The 21,316-nt window shown below is 34.0% G+C and overlaps 1 protein-coding gene across 1 annotated transcript; it reads right to left on the bottom strand.

Moving 5' to 3' along the window:
• Window positions 1-18,346: 18,346 nt before the first annotated feature.
• LOC149927842 (intracellular coagulation inhibitor 2-like) lies at window positions 18,347-19,537 on the bottom strand. Its single transcript, XM_090157876.1, has one exon. The coding sequence runs from the start codon at window positions 19,535-19,537 to the stop codon at window positions 18,347-18,349; it is 1,191 nt and encodes a 396-aa protein (XP_090014002.1).
• Between the last annotated feature and the right edge of the window lie 1,779 nt (window positions 19,538-21,316).

Raw genomic sequence — 21,316 nt, 5'->3', positions numbered from 1 at the left:
CAATTGATCGAAATTCCATTTGATGGAATCCCATTTGTCATTTGCTTCGTAAGATCGAACCTTCAAATGATCGAATACTATTTGATCGAATTCAAAAGTATTTATAGTACCAGTTGGTATGTTTTTATTTTACCGAATGTCAATATGAAGTGCAGAAGGAATAATGATGGAATAATTCATTGCTTTAACTGTATTAAGCCACAAAGATGAAGAGATTTTTACTTTATACACTATATGATGGAATTTTTTATGACATCGACGATAACGGCCCGTTTTTTTTATATATATAAATAGGGTCAGGTCAGTTTAGGTAAGGTTAGGTTAGGTTAGGTTACGTTAGGTTAGGTTGATGTACGCGCGCCGTAGGCGCGTATGCACCGTTGTATACGAGGGGCCTGACCACGTTCACGGCCCTTCTATTGCTAAAAATTAGGTACAGAGTTCGTTTTTTTAATAGGTCTTTCTATTAATTATGTCCGAGATAATATTTGGTTTTCTACGTCACTGCGCTCAGGGTTTTTTCTGTATATTATTTTTCGAATTTTTGTTGTTAAATTGTAAGCAAATTAATTAATTTATTAAATTTGAATATGCGTATTTCTGTTGTTTGTTTTAGTTTCTTAATATGGAGAAGTACTATGGTTATTTTTCTTTAGTACAGTTTAAAGAAATAATTATTATTCATAGAGTCTACTGTATCTCATTCTGACTAGATGTTGCCTTTTCGATTTACTCCCAAAAACTAGTAGTGTTACCCTACAGTAGCTTTCGATCAAACTTCGTTCGATCAAATGCCATTCGATCAAATGCAATTCGATCAAATGGAAATTCGATCAAATGGGACCCGTTCGATCATTTGGGAATCGATCAAATAAACTCAAACCTGACTACACATAATAATATATAATCAAGTAGATAAATACATAATAATGTATAATCAGGTAAATAAACACATAATTATATATAATCAAGTAAATAAATACATAATAATATATAATCAAGTAAATAAACACATAATAATGTATAATCAGGTAAATAAACACATAATATATAATCAGGTAAATAAACACAATAATACCTAATCAGGTAAATAAAGACAACAATAATATATAATAAGATAAATAAACACAATAATACATAATCAGGTAAATAAAGACAATAATATATAATCAGGTAAATAAAAACAATAATGTATAATCAGGTAAATAAACACAGTAATATATAATCAGGTAAATAAACACATATTAATATATAATCAGGTATATAAACCCATAATAATATATAATAAGATAATAAACACATAATAATATATAATCAGGTAAATAAACACATAATAATAAATAACCAGGTACATAAACACATAATAATATATAATCAGGTAAACACACACATAATAATAAATAAACAGGTAAATACACACATAATAATAAATAAACAGGTAAATAAACACATATAAATATGTAATCAGAAAAATATAACTGTGCGCATAAGACTGCTACATCATAAATACAGTTGTTGTTAGTTATTAACAGTTCACGTGTATCACATTTCAATACATTTCTCATTAGTACAGTAATAAAACCTCTAGTCGCCCACATAGCGTTTGAATATTGACCTTCATTTCTATGGCTTTATCCATTATCCGATCGGCTTTGGGGTCTTCGATCAATTAAGCGTTGTAGTTTATATTCCCTTTAAATGGAACGGTTCGTTTATAACCCCTTTACTCAAAGAAAACTTGTCATTTACTTCACTCGTAGAAAATACATTCTACACGTCCCTTTCGCAAGGACCATCTTAAAAAATAACTCGGTCTTCTGCTATGGTACGAATTCGTTTAACAATTTAAACCCTCCCATGGGTATTGGAATTGACCAAATTAAAAAACTTGCGTGATCATTTGTCAAGATGCCATGAAAAAAAAACAATTTAGTGTTCCTTTACAAATAATTTTTTTATTATAACTTTTTGTATTTTTCTTTTAACATTTGTAACCTAGTTCTTTATTGTGTAATCATTTAAATTGCGTTTTGAAATGCTACAAAGCAAAGTAAAGCTTACGACCGTGCGTGGAATAAAAGTCGCTATGTCGACTTCGCCTATACTGTAAACAACCTAATTATTGATCAATAATAAAATATATATTATTAAACAAAAAAATCTAACTTATTGGGTATTAGCCTAGCTGATTATTATTATTATTATTATTACTATTTTTTTTTAAAGTTTAATAACATTTGCTGGTCTTTTACGTTTAGGGTGAAATATCTGTAGAAGCTACTATTCCTACCACCGTTTGTAAAATACGAACGTGTTCTTCTAAGCTTACTGGAAATTGATTCGCTCAGAGAAGATTCAGCTAAACAACGAATTGCGTTTAGGATAGAGCTCGGCGAAATGGATAAATTAACCGCTAAAATTTCGATTAACCATAAAAATTACGATTAACTGTTTATTCGTGGATATTATCCAGACTAAAAAGCGATTTAACATGTAAAAATAATAGATTTTTTCGGATAATTTGTGGATAATTGTGTGTTTTGGATAAAAATAAATAAAGTGATTAATTCTTATCCAAACGCCGAGCTCTAGTTTAGGAGATAAAAACGACTATTGAATTGTAGATTTTTAAAAGTGTGAAAAGAGGATTTGTCGTTCCCCTAATTTTCAAAACACTCCTTACGTTCAGTATTTAAACAATTGAAAAGCACGTTCGTTATGTTGGGTACTTAACCTATCTTTTGGATTTGACTTCCAATGACTTTTCAACCCCAACTAATGCTTATTTTATCGAACCGTCGAATAAAGGGCTTTAAGGCTCCTAATTGAGGACTTACATTAATTAACTTCTTAGAGATAGGAAAAAGATAAAACCTACAAAATTGAATTATCCTCAATCCGAAATAAGTAGACTAATAATTACTGTAATACAGATATATTTTGATGTAAGAAAAATAATCTTTATCTTGCATTACGTGCAAACTTACAAACGTTTGTCACAATTACAATTTCTAATTAAATAAATAAATATATGATATTCATCAAATTCACTACACCAAATAAAAATATGTCTACTGCTGTATTACCAAGAATTTATATATATATATATATATATATATACTGAGGGGGGGTTGTTTCCCCTACTCATGCCAGGGAAAAATTCGACCATGCTGCCGACCGATCCTCTCAAAATTGTCATTCTCTTCAACTTTAAATACAAACATTTTTGCTATCTCTAAAATTTCCACTTTATTCAAGAACACTAACGTTGACTATCAAAATTTCATTCTAATAAAATCTTGAAATCATCATATGACGTTGATTGAAATGAATGGCGTTTTTGCTGTAAGACTGTGGACTTTTCTATTACGTGTTTTTAGGGCTATTTAGATTTTAAAATCCGAATACAAAAATTGCCTAATTACAGATTTTCACAAAGTTACATTCAGATTTAATGGTGAATATATATATATTTTTTAATATTTGGTTATTTTAAGTAACAGTGAGGGTTTAACAATTCACCTCTGAGAAATCATATTTTTCAATTTTTTGGAAACACCTTTTCTTTTAAAAAACCGATTCATTATTAGTAATGTTATTTTTATTACCAAAAAAAAAGTTCAAATCCCCATTTCAAAATCCATAATTGGTCTAAGCTTGAGAACCTTTCTGTTCGTGTGATACGTGTGCGTAACATTCATTTCGGAAGTTCGATGAATAAGGCTGGATTCACTTTGAAACTTTGCAGGGTACATTGCTGAATATTTAAGTGCTATTATGAAATTCAGTTTTTGAAATAAAAGTATTTAAAAGAAACTGCCCTTCTAGATTTTCTTAATAACCCATATTTTTTTAAAGAATAAATTTATTTTAAATCAGACGCCGCCTACTCGAGCACGCGATGAAATTTGTTCATTTCAAATCGCGTTACGACAATCTTCTAAGATCTAAATTTCGGTAAAGCCCTTGTCAAATATACCAAGCGAAACCCTATTCTTTAAATTGCATCAATTACCAGCTCTCTAATCGAGTTAATCACGAAACGTGGCCATCCAAATACAAAGCTAAAGATATTAGACTTAATGCAACCCGCTTATTTTGGGCATGCGTTTAATATTTTGGTTGAAACCTTTCCAATATCAACCACAATAGCGCTACGAGCGTCGGGACGTTAAATTTACGAAGCACGCGATCTAGATTCGAGTCCAGTAGTTTCTTTGTTTGAGGTCTAACTTTTCATTATCTTACCCTAGAAGAACAACTAATCTACAGAAACTCACAGTGAAAATTGAGTCAGATGTTACAGAATTAAAATCGCGTTGAAATAAAATCTCATGGAGGCTGCAAAACTGAACACAAGTTACACAACGTGTGCGATTAGCAAATATTGTGAAGATCGATCATATTCTGAAGTATATTTTTGGTGTATTCAAATACTCGTTCGGATCAGTAGCTGGGTCGTACATTCAACAATATCCTTTTATGTAGGTATTTGGAAGGCAGCTAACATTTGCCCAAAGAGTGGAAAACATTTTATTATCGCCTATAAAAGTATTGTTTTTATTGGTTTTTAAGATCTTCCAATATTTGTTCGGCCCCTATAACAGCAATTTGTATTCTGAAAACATAACTTTATTTTACGGACTGTTAGTGAAGACATTTTCTTTAAAATCGGCTAAGTGTTTTCAGGTCAGCTAACAAAAATAACTTATTACCCAATAAAATGAAAAATGATGTGAGCCTTGAGACATGACGAAACTAAAAACCTGTTTGAAAAATTCTAAATCGCGTCTTATGTATTTTTGCGAGCACTGTCTAAACACAAAATTGTTCTTTTGTGTACCTTGGTTTACAGAAAATATATATCCTTGTATACTCGTGAGGATTTTGCCTTATTTGTACAAGACTTTGACATAATTTAATTTAAATCAGTCTCAACGAGAAACTTTAAAGGCTCAGGGCTTAGGATATATAGCGCCATCTGCCTTAGTCTCCGTCAACAAAAATATGTGAAGAAATATCAGACGAATTTCGGATTGCAAAGTTCACGCGAACTTTGATCTCCCTTTCGCTTTTTGTTGTTTTTGTTTACGAGAGAAACAAGCGGGACAAACAAGTCCTCGCAAATAACAGGAAGACTCGAAAAGGAACGTCGCGAAGATGGTTTCTTGTCACGAGACAGACACAGAGAAGGATAAACTATCAGCCTGCAGTGTGGCACAATACCTCAACGAGAAACGAAGAAGCGATGCAAACTTTAAGGTCAACCTGTGGTACCTGGACAGTTTGGCAACGGATCACATGTCTTCACGCAGGGATAACATGAATAATTTTGATAACACTTTCAAATCATCAGTTTAAGTTGCCAATAGAGAGGTTATACGAGTCGAAGGAAAGGGGGATATGGTATTACGCACTGAAATAAACAAGACGTCGCTTAACATCGAGCTGCACAACGTGTTATATGTACCAGAATTAGACGGAAACCTTCTATCCATTGGGCGTATAGAAGAAATAGGATATACGGTAACATTTGAAAATGGCGCGGCCATAATTAAACAACAAGATGGGAAAGCTATATTAAAAGCAACACGAGGCGGTAGACTCTATGCTGTCGAAGAAAGCAAGTAGTATAAAACTAAATATGAACGCTTTTATTTCCAAGATGGCCGCCAAGATGGCCGCCAAAACAACCCCCCACCCCCCCAAAAATATTTTCAAAAACAAAAATTTTTGTCCTTGGAAAAATCGAAAAACATATTTTTGTTTTCAATCTCAAATTTCACCTTGAAGATGATCTTTGACCTCGACACCTGACACCTGTACACAACCACTAAGCCTCGGTCTATCAAATCAACAAGTTTGGTCACGATCGGACAAGGTCGAACCGAGATATCGGCGGTAATATGTAACCCCACCAAATACTTTCACTTATTTACTTTTGATATCGTTTTTTCGTTTTTTTCGTTTTTTCACCGTTTAAAATGCTAATTAGTTATTTACGAGATGGGGAAACGAATTCGAGACCTTCGCTTTATAACCTTGGCGGTTTTGGCCCCACCCAAAAAACACTTTAAATAATTAAACTAATATAAATAAGTTTTCATTTTTCGCAAATATTTTATTATTTTAAAATCAATGCTAGTTTAAGTAATCAAAAAAACACAATTAGTTATTGTAATATTTAATAACTAATATTTTCAATATATTTTTTAAACACTTAACAACATATGAAACACTAACAATAAAACTAAAAGCTAACAAATTAAATTAATAATAAAGAATTAAAGAAGGTTGTATAAATAATTTGAAGGCTGAAAAATATAAAAACACAAATGTTAAAAAATATTTTAAGTGTATAATTAAAAATAATTATAATTACATCAATTCGTAGAAGGTATTTTTCCTCTTCGGTACAAAACGAGATGTCGGGTTGGAAATTCAGGCTAGAATTTATAAATATAAATAAATTAACCTATTAAAAATGAATATATCTAAAAAATATTTACCACAAGAATTCTTTTTGTTGCTCTATCATCGCACGAATAAAACACTGGTTTTGGTCTTAATCGCTTCGGAAGTATACAGTTCGAGAATGTCTGAATTAAAACAGATCGAATGTTGTTCAATGCCAACATGTTGAATTTGATCTAACATACGAAGTTCAGACTTTAAATTCTTGTGATTCCATCGCGAAATTTGACGAATATTACAAAGAATAAACATTCTTACTACTCGAAGAGAAACAATTTTAAAGATCGCGGCAAAGAAAGTACAGGCTTTAGATGTAATTCACCAGACATCTTGAGTCTAGATTTCTCCTGGTAAAATCCTTTACATTGAGATTTTATAGTTTAAAACCGACTTTTATTTAAAAATTTAAAAATATTGTCTTTGGGAATAATTATTAATTTTTAATACAACGAAGGTTAACTAATTATCACTATCCTTCTTAAACATGTTTTTATAAATTAATAAAAACAATTATATTCAATTTTTAAAAAAACAACCTAGTACAAAATGTACTTAGACATTTTTCAGTTAATATACTAATCAATTACAAAAACAAACATAAAACATTAAAGTTTAACAGATATTAGTATAAAAAAGTACATAGAATACATGAAAAAGAACCGGAAAAAAACCAGAAAGAATAATAAATAATCAATGGGTCGTTTGATATGAGCGGTAGGATCAAGTGTATATAGCGAAAAAGATGAAGAAACAAAAAAAGATAGCGCAAGAGATGAAGAAACAAAAAAAATAATAATAATAATAGAAAAACATTAAATCTAGTACAAAATGTACTAATACAATTTCTTGAAAATGCGTTGGATAAAAAAGATGAAAACAAAGGATTTTTTAATATAGAGAAAAAAGAACTTTACACCAATCCCAACATTAAATTAATAAAGCTAGTTAAAAAAGAAAAAGTAGATTATGAAATATTAAAAACAACCTCCACCGCCTGAATTAAATTAATAAAGCTAGTTGATTTGGAAAACATATTTAAACACTTAAACTTTCTAAAATAAAAACATTTAAAATAAAAAATATAAAACATTTTAAAAATTAAAACCTTTCACCAAAATAAACAAATTAAAAAATAAAAACACAAAAAAGTCTTTAAATAAAAAAATTAAAATTTTATAAGGTTTGAGTCCTATTTCAAAAAATAAATAGTTTTAGTTTTAAAAAATAAATAAATTTTTGTAATTACCTTGAGTCGCAGTTGGAAAAGTTGCCGACGATCGTTTAAATTTTGATTCGGTCGAGATAATTTGCAACTAAATAAAAATATTTATTTTAATTATTGTAATTATTTTTTTAAAATTAGTATTCCTTACTCTAAAGTTGTAACTATTTTAACTTCTTGTCGATCCAAATCATTAATAAAAAATAGAACGATCATGCCTAATTCCAAACGGATGTTATATCTCGTTAGGCGAAAGTCAGTGGTAATAGATAAATGTTTTTTTCGGAAAAAGGAAACTTGTTGTAATTGAAAGAGTAATAAAAGGTCACGTTGAAGGCTCCTACGATTTTTATGTTGACGGAACCATGGGATCTTATTTAAATTTTTATATAGGCGCATATGTTTTCCAATTAGGCGTAAAATTTCGTAAGAAAACCAGCCTTCAAGAGAGGATTGAGTGTGGAACAATAACGTATCAAACGTATAACTGTCATTTTCCCAGTTAGGGTGTTCGATTGGAATATTTTTATTGTACCTAAAATCTATAACCGATTCTTCATCTGACATAAATTTTTCCTCATACACTTTTAAAGGATTTTTACTGCTAATTACACCATTTTGAAATTCTGGCGCGTTTATATTAAAAATATTTGCTAATCTCCCAGTGAAGGCAATTTGTAGATCTCTAGGAAATGAAATTATCAAGTAATGTCCTCGATTTATTTCTTCTATTGCGTAACTAATTTCGTACCGATTTAAAGGGGGGAAGTTAGTCGCCTGTTGAATCTCGTTTTTTAATTGCCTATGCAAAGATAATGGGATAATATTTCCAAAATCATCTCTCTGACCTTCAAATAAAAAAGGTTGGATAATTGATACGGAATAGAAAGCCCAATCTTCCTGCTCAAATTGCGGTATTTTTGTTGTCTCAATACGTATGTCGATAAAATTAGTACGCGAATTAAAAGTAATATTATTTAAATTATTTAACGGTCCAAATTTTTGAATACCCGTAAAATAAGTGTCTGTTGGAATTTTAAAAAGATCTGCTAATGGATTTTGAAATTTAATTTCCATTCCTACCGGTATTTCTAAATTAAAATATAAATTATCTTCATCATCGGAAGATATCGCGGTTTTTAATCCATCAAACTGTCTTGGTTTACATCGTTCTAATAAATCACGTATAATTAAGTGTAATGTGAACGGTTGAATTTCATTATTATATTGTCTTTCTCCCTCATATCTGCCCGCTTCAAAAACAATCGCGTAATTATTCCATTGTATTTGTTTAATAACAGGCTGAGATGGTGGATTAATGGGTATTGGGAGAGAACTTGGTAGAATATTTTCTTCGGAAGGATTTAAAACTTCTGGTTGGTTGACGTCTTCATTAATATTTAGAATTAAAGGTTCTGTTGGTAAAATGTTGTTTATATTTTCTTCTAGTTTAAAATTTGGCTTTTCTTCTAAATTTGTTTTTGGTTCAAGTTTTGGTTTTTCCTCTTGTTTCACTTCTGGTTTTAGTTTCGGTTTCTTGTTAATTTTCTGTTTTTTTCTCCTGGGTTGTGATTGTATTTCTTCCACGGGAATTTGTCGTGGTAAATATTTTTGTTGATATTTATTCACAACTAACGCCTTTTTAATTCGTACTTCGATAAAATTTGTTGCGTAAGTTAAAGAAATAGTTTTAGCGTGATTCGAGAGAGGATAATTAGAAAGATAATCACTGTCGACAAAATCATTTTCTCGAAATTCCAGAACAGATGCTAGGGGCGATGCTTGAGGTATTCTTACTTGCACATCTTTTTGTAACTGTATTTTTAATTTTGAACTGTCTTCGTTTTCGTCAACTTTTACCGTATTCATATGTATTTTTCCTTTAAGTGATTGATTGGCCTCAATAGTTTTAGCAAACTCGTTGAGTATATTATTTTGAAGAGATGTTGGAATATTATTCTTATTTCGATCTAGATCACCCTCGTAACGTTTTGGTGGAATTTCAATTTTAATATAATCCCATTGATTTTCTTCGGGTGAAATAACATCTGACACGTGCCCTACTTGCAAATGCGAATACTCATTTGTTATATTCGAATAAGTTTCAGGAAGAATTATTTCTGCTAATGCGCAAGACCATTTTTCATTATTAAAATTTAAAGGTTTTGCTAATTGAACTTTAAAACTAGAAGGTGTATTTTCCGGGTAAATATCGGGTGATGCGTTCGAAGGTAGAAATACTACGAAACTTGTCATCTTTATAATGCCAGTTTCAGTTGGGCGACATCTCGTTTTATACTAATAAAAGATTTAGCGTGATAGATCGAAAGGATTGTGATTTGAACTTGAGACTGTTTGAATAACGTCCTGCAACGCTACCGATCTACCACACTAAACCTTAACATGAAAGAGTTAAAATATCTATTTTTTTACGTAGGAAAAATAATCACAATATATTAGAAAACATATTTATTCACATATTTTCAATTATTTGACAAGTTTGTTCAAGATTTTCCAAAACCTCAATGGGTGTTTCAACTTGATTAAGAGTTAAAATTTGATTATTTTTACAATATTCTTGAAAAAAAATAATTGCTTCCATCTGCTCATCAGATGGCATGACAAAGTCTGGTGGAAATACAACATTTGATTTCATTGTTGAATTTAAAGTTTCTTCGGACTTAATACCAGTTGTCTTTTTTTTACGTTGAATTTTCTTTGGAGTTCCAGTACCATTAACAAACTCATTTAACCATTCTTGATGTTTTACGTTAAACTCGTTCAAATAATCAATAATTTGATCGTCTAATATTTCTTCTTTGGTTGTATATTCTGGTTTCTTTGAATGAAGACAATCGCAAACATCAATACGAATTTGATTTTTATAACTACTCGATAAGTGATCCATTAAGTGTTGTTTAAAAATTGTCTTGTCAAGACATTGTTCTTGACAAATCCAGCATTTAACATTAAAGTTTAAATTATCAAAGAAATTAAAAGCGTGTTTGCGACATGGCTCATTATAATAACAAGGATTCTCGGTAGGCGATTTGCATTTAATTTCTGGTTTCCCCATAAATAACTTCATTTTTTTAACCTTTAAAGAGCTCGATTTTTGAGACGTCTTACGCTTACACATATCCTTTGACTTTTAAATGTAAAAACAATTATTATTTATAGAAATAGTTATTATTGCAAGTTTAGACATGTTTATTAACTCTTTAAAGTATTTTGGGTGGGGCCAAAAACGCCAAGGGTATAAAGCGAAGGTCGCGAATTCGTTTCCCCATCTCGCAAATAACTAATTAGCATTTTAAATGGCCAAAAAACGAAAAAAACGAAAAAACGATATCAGAAGTAAATAAGTGGAAGTATTTGGTGGGGTCACATATTACCGCCGATATCTCGGTTCGACCTTGTCCGATCGTGACCAAACTTGTTGATTTGATAGACCGAGGCTTAGTGGTTGTTGACAGGTGTCAGGCGTCGAGGTCAAAGATCATCTTCAAGGTGAAATTTGAGATTGAAAACAAAAATATGTTTTTCGATTTTTCCAAGGACAAAAATTTTTGTTTTTGAAAATATTTTTGGGGGGGTGGGGGGTTGTTTTGGCGGCCATCTTGGCGGCCATCTTGGAAATAAAAGCGTTCATATTTAGTTTTATACTACTAAAGCAATACTAACGAAGTAATTAAAATGGTCAAATCAGGGAAAAGTTTTAAGCACGATATTTGGCATAGAAGAATGGGCCATGTCCACGAAGACGCGTTACGCATTTTATTAAAAGAAGATTACACACCACAAGAGAAACCTTGTGAAATCTGTATTTTAGGAAAATTACGAAGGAAGCCATTTCCCAAAAATCATGCGAAAAGAGCCACACGGCCATTAGAGCTCATACATTCTGACGTCCTGGGAAAAATCGATCCTACTTCAAAAGGTGGTGCGCATTACGTCGTGACATTTGCTGACGACTATTCTCGACGTATTGCAACGTATTTCATGAAATACAAAAGTGAAGCGTTTGATAAGTTCAAACTATTTAAGGAATATGCGGAAGCTCAATTAGGACTCAAAATTGGCACACTGAGATCGGACAATGGCGGATAATATATGAGTAGAGAATTCGACGACTACCTAAAGGAAAAAGACATTAAACACCAACTAACCATTCCAGCGACACCGCAGCAGAATGGAGTTGCTGAACGCGTTAACCAAACGCTACTAGACATGACGAGGTGTTTACTACTGGATTCCGGAATTCCAAGAAATATCTGGGCAGACGCCCTGAATACGGCGGTTTACTTACGAAACTGATGCCCTTCGAAGTCCATCAAAAATCAACTACCAGAAGAGCTGTGCCTTTGGATGTCGTGTTTGGACGGTCAAAGGAAAACTTGTCAAACGGACGAAACTGGATCCAAAGGCGGAAGAAACCGCCCTCATAGGATATCCTGAACGAGTTAAAGGGTACAAATTATGGAACTAAAAAACGGATAACATATTCGTTAGCCGTGATGTCGTTTTTGATGAACTCACCTATCCTTTGAAAAACGACGCCGAAATGCCTCCTTTGACTACTGCTGAAAATAAAAACATCCAAGATTTCGTTTTTGCTAACGAAGATTCACAAACGGAATCAGATGAAGAAGATAACGTCACAGGATCAAAAGAAGATACCGTCACAGGATCAGAAGAAGATACCGTCACAGGATCAGAAGAAGATACCGTTGAAGAAAAAGACCATAAAGATATCAAAGAAAACGTACCTTTGCAGGGGAAGCAATCAACAACTTTAATTGATTTGACTGTTCATCCACAAACCAAAACATCAGGAGCTAACAGAGAAGAAGGAGTGGTAACACTTCGGCGATCAGAGCGATTAGCGCAAAAACAGCAGAACTGCAAAATTACGCAAGAACGACCGAATCTCAACCTCGATCCGGTAACAGTCAAAGAAGCTTTATCGGGTAACGACGCGGTTGAATGGACAAAAGCAATGACTGACGAAATCAATATTTTGAGAGACAACGAGACATGGACACTTGTACCACGACCGTCAGGACGGAAAATCATGGTGTAGTAGAAAACAAAAGACAACCGCTCTATCAACCGTCGAAGCAGAGTATTTGGCAAGGTGCGAAGCGACCAAAGAAATGCTTTGGATAACTATTGCATATTAACAGAACTAGGCGAGAAGAACTTGGTAGAGATATCACCAATAATCCACGTTGACAATCAAGGAGCGATGTGTTTGGCAAAGAACCCAGTTAGTTCTGACAGAAGTAAACACATCGACATAAAACATTTCTTCCTCAGAGAAATGGTTGACGAAGGTAAACTGAAAACAACCTGGCCGACATGTTTACAAAACCACTCGGTGCATCGCACTTGAAAAAACATTGTGAACATTTTGGTCTCCGCTTGGACTAACACTACATCGACAAGGGGAAGTGTTGGACAGACGCATATGAAAGTAGCATAAACTGTGTCGAAATCGTGAGTCCTGCACGCGAACTTTGCTCTCCGTTTCGCTTTTTGTTGTTTTTGTTTACGAGAGAAACTCTACGCAGTCGCTCGCGAGTTACTAAACGAAGTGTATGGCCTTTTAATCTTTTGAGTAATAAACTTAGTTCTTTATTGTTAAAACTTTGGTAATTCTTATTTCGAATATATCACTACACCTGTTACGATCCATTATTAACACAACTTAGATATGCTGATTAGATTTTAAATCCGCCATTAAGGTAAACATATAATTTTTAGACTATAACGTTTACTCTCATTCGGAAAATAACATCATTTTCATTTTCTTATTTAGCTGAGCTGGTTGATGTATTTTAGTTATAAGGATCGATTTTCAGGTAAGTTTTCTAATGTTATTTTTAATTAATAAACCATTTAGTATACTATAAAATTACTTTTACCATTTTTCCATTAACTCAACTGTAAATGTGTTAAATATAGTTTTCCTTGATTTTAATGGCTATTTGGAACAATAGCCCCGCCACATGTTTTCCACTTTTTAGTTGCACCTTACCAATGTACTTATTAAGGGGAACCTAATGGTGCAAAAATTATTAGCCGCAAATAATTAGGTTGAAAGTTATACTAATTTTAAAGATGTACGAACCGAATGGTTCGTGGCGTAGATTAATTGTTGGGAGTGGTAATGGCGCCAGTAGGACCACAATATACGTGAAATATGCTGCTGTAGTAGACGTGTGGTCTAAGGATTAAAATGACGGTGACCGAAACAAAGCTTTTATTAAAGGATTAAAATGACGGTGGGCTACTATACAGATAGGAGCCAAACAGACATTTCAAAAACCGTATTCATTTGCCGCTAACAATGCCCGATACCGGGTAGTTCCGCAAGTTCGGAAGATTCTAAGGCTATTTTTAACAAGAGGTACCTTTGGTTTTTGTTTATTTTTTAAGGTTTATTATTTGACCACAATTTATTATTTAGAAAGATATGATAAATATAAAATGGTTACTTGCCAGCAATTTTTACCTCGTAAATACGACATATTTTGAGATTTTCTCGGGAAATACGAGATTTTTGTACGTGTTGGATAAGGTAGGACTGATGAATAATTACATTTAACGGCAAGATATTACAAAATTTTAAAAAGTGTCCAAACCGAAAATGCTTTTTTACGGCGAATTCAATTCGCTAGATACTAGGTACGATTTCACTGGAAACGATGTCTGTCCGTAGGTCAGGAGGAGGGAAAACTCCTTCGTGTGGGATCAATTCATTTCTCGGTCGCTCTCCCTAGTTTAATTCGCACCACAAGAGACTATACTAGGTATTGTCCTCTAGGTCGCGTTATAGCTTGATTAGCAAGAATGGAATGGTGTGGCGCCGCGCGCCCCCAGCGCTCGAGCGAAGTGAGTGCGCGGCGCCGTGAGGCGCCAATATTTCGATTACGAGTCGAGTTTTACTTTTAGTTTACACGTACAAAAATCTCGAAATGTTGTATTTCCCGACGTAAAAATTTATGGCAAGTAACAATGTTACATTTATCACATCTTTCTAAATAATAAAATGCGGTTCAAACTTTTTGCATTATTGTAATACTTTTGTTTTTTAATGCGAAACATTATTTTTCGGGAATTAATACTTAAGGAGATATATTGAATGGGGTTTATATATGTACCCATGATGATTATAAGAACAATGCTGGGGGGCACCAGTCAGCCGCCAATGTATAGTCTTTGTGCAATTTTTAACTTTTTAAATAATGTTTTGCGGGGTATATTTTTTGCACCATTGGAATCTCCTTAAAAAGGAATTTAAGGGGGGTCGAGAAAGGGGAACAAAGGGAGTGGCGGGGCTGTTGTTCCAATTGCTTAAGCCTCGAAATAAATTATAGGAAAACAAAATTTCGGGTCAGATATATCACTTTGATTTTGAGAAACCTAATTGCAACATGATTTAGAAATAATTCAATAGATAACTCAAAGTTTCAAGGATATTGTTTGATTAAACTACGGATAACGCGAAATTATTCTTTGGGATGTGTGCATTATCTCAACCCAAAATAAATTAACATAAGAAGAACAAATAATTATGGTATTTTATATCGCTCATGATTTGCAATTAATTGGTTATTTTTCAATTTCAAAGAAAGCGAATTAAAAAACCTCCAGTGGAAGAAAAATTTCAGTTTCTTATGGTGAAGAGTAATTTCTTCAGCCCCAAAACCTTTCATAGGATAAGAATAAATATTTATGGTTCGATATATAATTCTGTAATTGAGTAAGCTAATTGCAGCATGATTTTGAATTAATTTAGTTCAAAGATATAGTTTGGTAAAATTACCATAAAGAAGTTTTCTTTAAGTGTATGTATCCTCTTTGATTTTGATTTAGTTTGTAACCAGAAATATTAATGATGTTGTTTGATAAAATAACAAGTGACGTGAAGGTTTTCTAGCCCTATATCAATAAGTTACAAATATTTGATTTTTTCTTTCAAATCAACTTATGAAAAATTTAAAATAAATGAAAATATGTGAATCGTATTCATTTGACACATAATGAAAATCCCGAATCTAATCACTTGGGTAATTTAACATGTTTATTCGTTAAACATATTTGACCTAAGCACAGTTATCTTTTTAAACGTGTGTAATAAAGCGTTGCATTTTGACGTTTAGTAGTAGTTTTTTCTGTGTACTGTTTCCTGTGTACGGCAGCAGCAATCCTAGCGAATCCAAAGCTGCACTGTCGCTGTAGTTGAAGTTGGATGGCAAGTGCATCAGAGTAGTAGTTGTAGAACTGCCATCATCATTGGTGAATGGTTCTTTTTTTGCTCAACGACTTGTCGAATTTCGTTGTCCATGACCCTTGAAATGACATTAACCAGGACCATTTTGGGTAACGGGTCAACGAGTAATTTGGGTATTTTTCCGTGATAATGGTCGTCCCTGAACTAGCTAATTTGTCCTTGTCCATTTACCACGTCCAGATCGTACTCGCCCTATTGGTATTCTGACTGAAGTGTGTTTTTAAAATCCTGGTTGATGAATATAGCGTTGGTAACTTCCAGGGTGCTATTGCCAGCCAGACCTATGTGCTTGTAGCCGACGTTGATTTGGTGCTGGGTAAGATTGGAATAGTCGAGAGCATGCTTCATCTGTATGGCGGTCTTCGTCCTCAATCCAACCAACAGCATGCTGAGAACAGTCGAAACACTAAAGGATGATATAACCAAGTTGTTTTGGTCTTTGATAACGTTCTTGTAGAAACCGATGGTTAATTCGTTGTTGGTGATGGCCATTGCTTGTTTAGCCGTGTCATCAGCCATGTTATAGCGTGCGACGAGTCAAAGATACATATTCGACAGGATTGCGACTATAACATCATGTTGGGACAATCTTTGAATTTCAGAGGCTGTGAATCCGTCGTTTCGAGTAGCCTACAAACATATTATTATTTCACAAGCTTCTGTATTTGCAGTATTATCAGAGTAGCAGTTGTCACAGTTTCCTTAGGTTTTAATTCAAATTTACGAATTCTTTCAATCTGGATGGTAAATGTCTAGCACACATTGGTTCGTATGACAGACTAAATATTATTCGTTCTTCAGACTTGTCTAAGCTATTAAGACTAAAGATGGGTTTCTTAACTTTCCTAACACAATCTAAATCTTTAATATTTTTAGCTTAGTAATGTGATTGCACTGTCGCTTTGATGTACATGACACTGCTTCAGGCATCTGGTTAACTCTCTGCCAAAATGATTGATAAAAACAAACCAACTACGGAATGTTTACAGAATCCAGAGTTTCTGCAAAATAAAAGATATAGAATTGAGAATTTGGTATCAATAAGAAGATAAATATTTACCCGCTTTTGCACGAACAGTGAATACTTTCAATAAAGTGTTTTTCACCACGCTCTTTAAATTTTAACATCAAGGAGTGAGGGTCTCTGGTTGATTGCCTTGATTGTATGAAAAATCCTTCAATTACTGTAATACCCTCCTCTTGACTAGAAAGGAAGAAATTTAAAGACCCCTTTGGGATTTCTTTAAACATCCGCTCACCTTCTTCCAACGCTCTAGGCTTCTCTCCAATATATTTGAAAATTTCAAACATTGAAAGTTCAACTGTAATATAATATAAGGAGTATTTAGATTTATTATTTCCAAAAATATATTTATTTTGAAATTTATACCTTTTAGAGACGTCATATTCGATGTATATCAAATTCCTTCTATTTACAGTTTACTGGGACACCACCAAGACTTACTATTCAATTAGTCTTAAATCTTTCCAACACTGTCATTTAGAACTATATAATATACTACCCAAACATTTACTAGACTTTCTAATTTAAAAATAATACCAAATTTATATTTAATACGACGTTTAAATGGTCTAATTATACGTATTGAAACCCTATTTAAAGCCTTGCCAGCCATGCTTCTGATTTATTGTATCACCGAAGTATAGTTTGAAAGAGTGCGGATAGGTGGCGTTACTGTAGTTTTCTTTAGCGAATTGCGAAACGAGTAGGTTAGAGGTGCTTAACTATCCATTTTAACCCGGCCATCGGTCATTGGCTTCACAAGTCCTTAGTTGACTTAGTTTTGTGTGGTTCCTTGGGATTTAGCTTAGCTGATTATTGATTATTATTTGCTGTGCTAAAAGCTTCTTAAGGGCGTTAAATGCTTAATTTGCGATGCTTTTTAGAAATCATTAGGTAATAATTTTAAGCTTTGCTAATAGCAACGATGAGCTCTAAATTTCAGATTCGTTATTATAAAACCTGCTGAAATGGTGGCCATGGTTGAGTGTTTGCTACGTAATGCCAAGAGTGGCCCGGATTAATTTTAAAATAAATTTTCTAATTAATAAGCCATCCACAAAATCGAACAAAATGTATTTTAAAATAATAGTAGCTTAAACTGTCTTTTGAACGTTTAGATGATTACTGTTAAGCCATCGACAAATTTAGTTTGCTTATTGATAACTACGAGATAATACTTCAAAGAAGTAATGAGTTTTTACCAACGCAATAAAATTTCTACAAAAGAAAAACAAATATTGGCCTTAAACTGCATTTATTCAAAATTATAAAGTAAGAGTAGAACAATCAAACACGAGGAATTTAATAAAATAATGTTCTGGTAAAATCAAGATGTTGCAGTGACGTATCTACCAATGAAGAGTAAGGAGTTTGTGGGCTGGTGATAGATGGCGTAGAGAAATGGTCTGTTCGCCGTAAACGTAATCGGTGGAGGAGGATTTTCAATAGATGAAGTTGCCGTGACCCCAACAACGCCAGTTGCCGCAGCTGCTACGGTTCCTTCTTCACTGACCTCTATCATTGCCTTTTGAACCACTTTAGATACTTTGATCGCCGTCTGGTCGCTGACTCCGCTGAAATCCGCAGAGTCCGAGAACGCTAACTGCATTCCAGAGTCCATTAAAGGTTGGTTTAGATCAAATGTACTTTCAGTTTTGTACTTGGGTATCGTAACTACGACTTCCCGGACGAGTGCGTCTTTGAGAGCGTTCTCCAAGGCAGCGGCGGTCAGCTGTGATTCCGTCACGCTGAGAGACTTGGCCTCTTCGTGAGGCAGAACGAATATCATGTACATACTGTTTCCCGAGTACGGTAGCAACAACACTTGCGAGTTTAAAGCTGGGCTGTCGGTGTAGTTGAAGTTGGATGTCAAGTGCATCAGAGTAGTGGTTGTAGTAGTACCATCATCGTTTGTAAAAGCGTCTTGCTTGCTCAATGACGGATCAAATTTGGTTGTCCAAGCGCCTTTGAAATAAATGGCATTCACCAGGACTATTTCGGTATCCTTCGGTAACTTATCCTCGAGTAATTTTGGAATTTTTCCATGAGTGTGGTCGCTTACGAACTTGTTAATTTGATCCTGGCCATTTGCAACGTCCAGATCGTACTCTCCCGATTGATAAACGGACTGCAGCGTGTTTTTAAATTCTTGCTGTACGTTGAAATCTTTATTGACAAATATAGCATTGGTAACTTCCAGGGTGTAATTTCCAGCCAGTCCTGGTAAGATCTGCTTGTAGCCGTCGTTGATTTGATCCTGGCTGAGATTCGAGTAATCTAAAGCTTGTTTGATTTCGTCGGCGGTCTTCGCCTTCGCTCCAACCAACAGCATGCTGAGAACCGTTGAAACACTGAATGGTGAGGATACCACGTTGCTCATTCCCTTGATGATCTTGTAGAAATCAACCGTGAACTTGTTATTGGCGGTGGCAACGGCTTTCTCCGCCGTGTCATCGGCCAAAGTACAAACAGCGAAGATACAGACAGACAGAATCGAAAGACTCGCGTCGAACTTCATGATGCGCAAATCGAATGATTGTCTGATGAGGTGAATCTAGCGTTTTGAGTTATATATATAATACGGTTTGCTTTAACTGATGTTACACGGAGCGTAAAATGTTTCGGCAAATGGCTCAACCAGGTTGGGAAACTCCACGAGTCGGTAAAGTGTCACACCTTGGGAAATACAACGTACGGGTAATTGAACTGTCGACTATAAACATATGGTAAGGTGTTTGATTCTGCAATATAACCTCGCTATGGCAAAACCCAAAAAACATTCCTTCCCAAAAAGTTAAATATAAAATGGTGATTTAATTTCATTCTATCCTACTAAGAAAACTTTACCACATTACTTAAGTCCATGGTACAGTCTTAAAACACAGAATCTTAATCGAGGCATTCTTAATCATAAATGCAAAATTTAACCATTTTTAATTTAAACTAGTAAATAGTAAGTAATATACTATAGAAACAGATACTTCATAATTTAAAATAAACTTTTTTTAAAAAAGAATATTGGGGAAGCTTTTCGAGCTCACTCACTACTTTTCAACCCTTAGATAGAATAAAAACTTATTTTAAACCATGAAGTATCTGTCTCTATAGTATATTACTTACTATTTACGAGGCATTCTTACTTATGCAGGGGTCATATGTCTTCTGACACGTTAAACCGGACGCTAGCAAACTTGTTCATTTCCTTCACTCTTGCTAGGGGTAAAAGTCAACCATCATGTCCACAGATCCTCTGAAGCACACTTTGGTGAAGTTATGACTCCCCTTCCTCCCGTGATGAGGGTAAATTGGACCATCATATCCGCAGATTCTCTGAAGCTCACGCTGGTGAAGTTTTGAACCCCTTTTCTCTTGAGCCATTGGTTATTTCGATCATCAGGTCCACAAATCCTCTGGAGCACACGCTGGTGAAGTTTTAACTCCTCTTCTTCCCATGCCAGGGGTTAATTCGATCATCAGGTCCGCAGATCCTCTGAAGCGCACGCTGGTGAAGTTTTGACCCCCTTTCCTCTTGTGCCATTGGTTAGTTAGATCATCAGGTCCGCAGATCCTCTGAAACACACGCTGGTGAAGTTTTGTCACCCCTTCCTCCCGTACCAGGGGTAAATTCAACCATGATGACCTCGGATAGTGTCAACAATGTCATTATCCCTAAGTATAAATACCTCTTAAGTAAAACATTTAACATGTGACGTGTTTTCTTTTAAGTTAGAACGTTTTGGGACTAGCATAACGTGTCATCCAGCCAGCTCTGCTGCAGTTCGCGGAACAGTTTTATTTTCTAGTTTTATTCTCCGTCACGACCTTTCGTTTAATGAAAGTGCTAAAGGGGGACTTCTTATAGGAACGACATTTTTATAGCCTTTGCTAGTAAATGTTTTAGGGGCCCTTTAATTTCATTTAACCATCCGGGAGACCTAAAATAGGCTTGGCAATATACAGCGCTGTAATTCGCGTAAGGAAGAATCTAATTTAAAAGATTAAACGTACCAACCCTTTTAAGGAATGTCGAGGGAAATCGTAATGTTAAATTACCCATTACGAGGGGCGAGTTAATATAATATCTAGCGGGCGTCTTGTCTAAAATATGACCCTATTACAGCCAAGGTTTTGCTCTACGTAGTTTCTTATCTCTATATCCGCTTCCATATTCTACGTACGAGATCTCGTAAAGAATGAAGCCGTTACCTGCTGCGTCTTAGATTAATTCTTCACTTACGTTTTACCAGAAGTTAATAAAATAACTCTTACGAGAGAAGTGTCCATCTAGTCCTAATGA

The sequence above is a fragment of the Leiobunum rupestre genome, chromosome 9, assembly GCF_980474605.1.
Source record: "Leiobunum rupestre chromosome 9, qqLeiRupe1.1.hap1, whole genome shotgun sequence".
NCBI classification, from domain to species: domain Eukaryota; kingdom Metazoa; phylum Arthropoda; class Arachnida; order Opiliones; family Sclerosomatidae; genus Leiobunum; species Leiobunum rupestre.
Note: the sequence above shows the minus strand (reverse complement) of the source record. Positions and strands in the feature narration are given on the sequence as shown.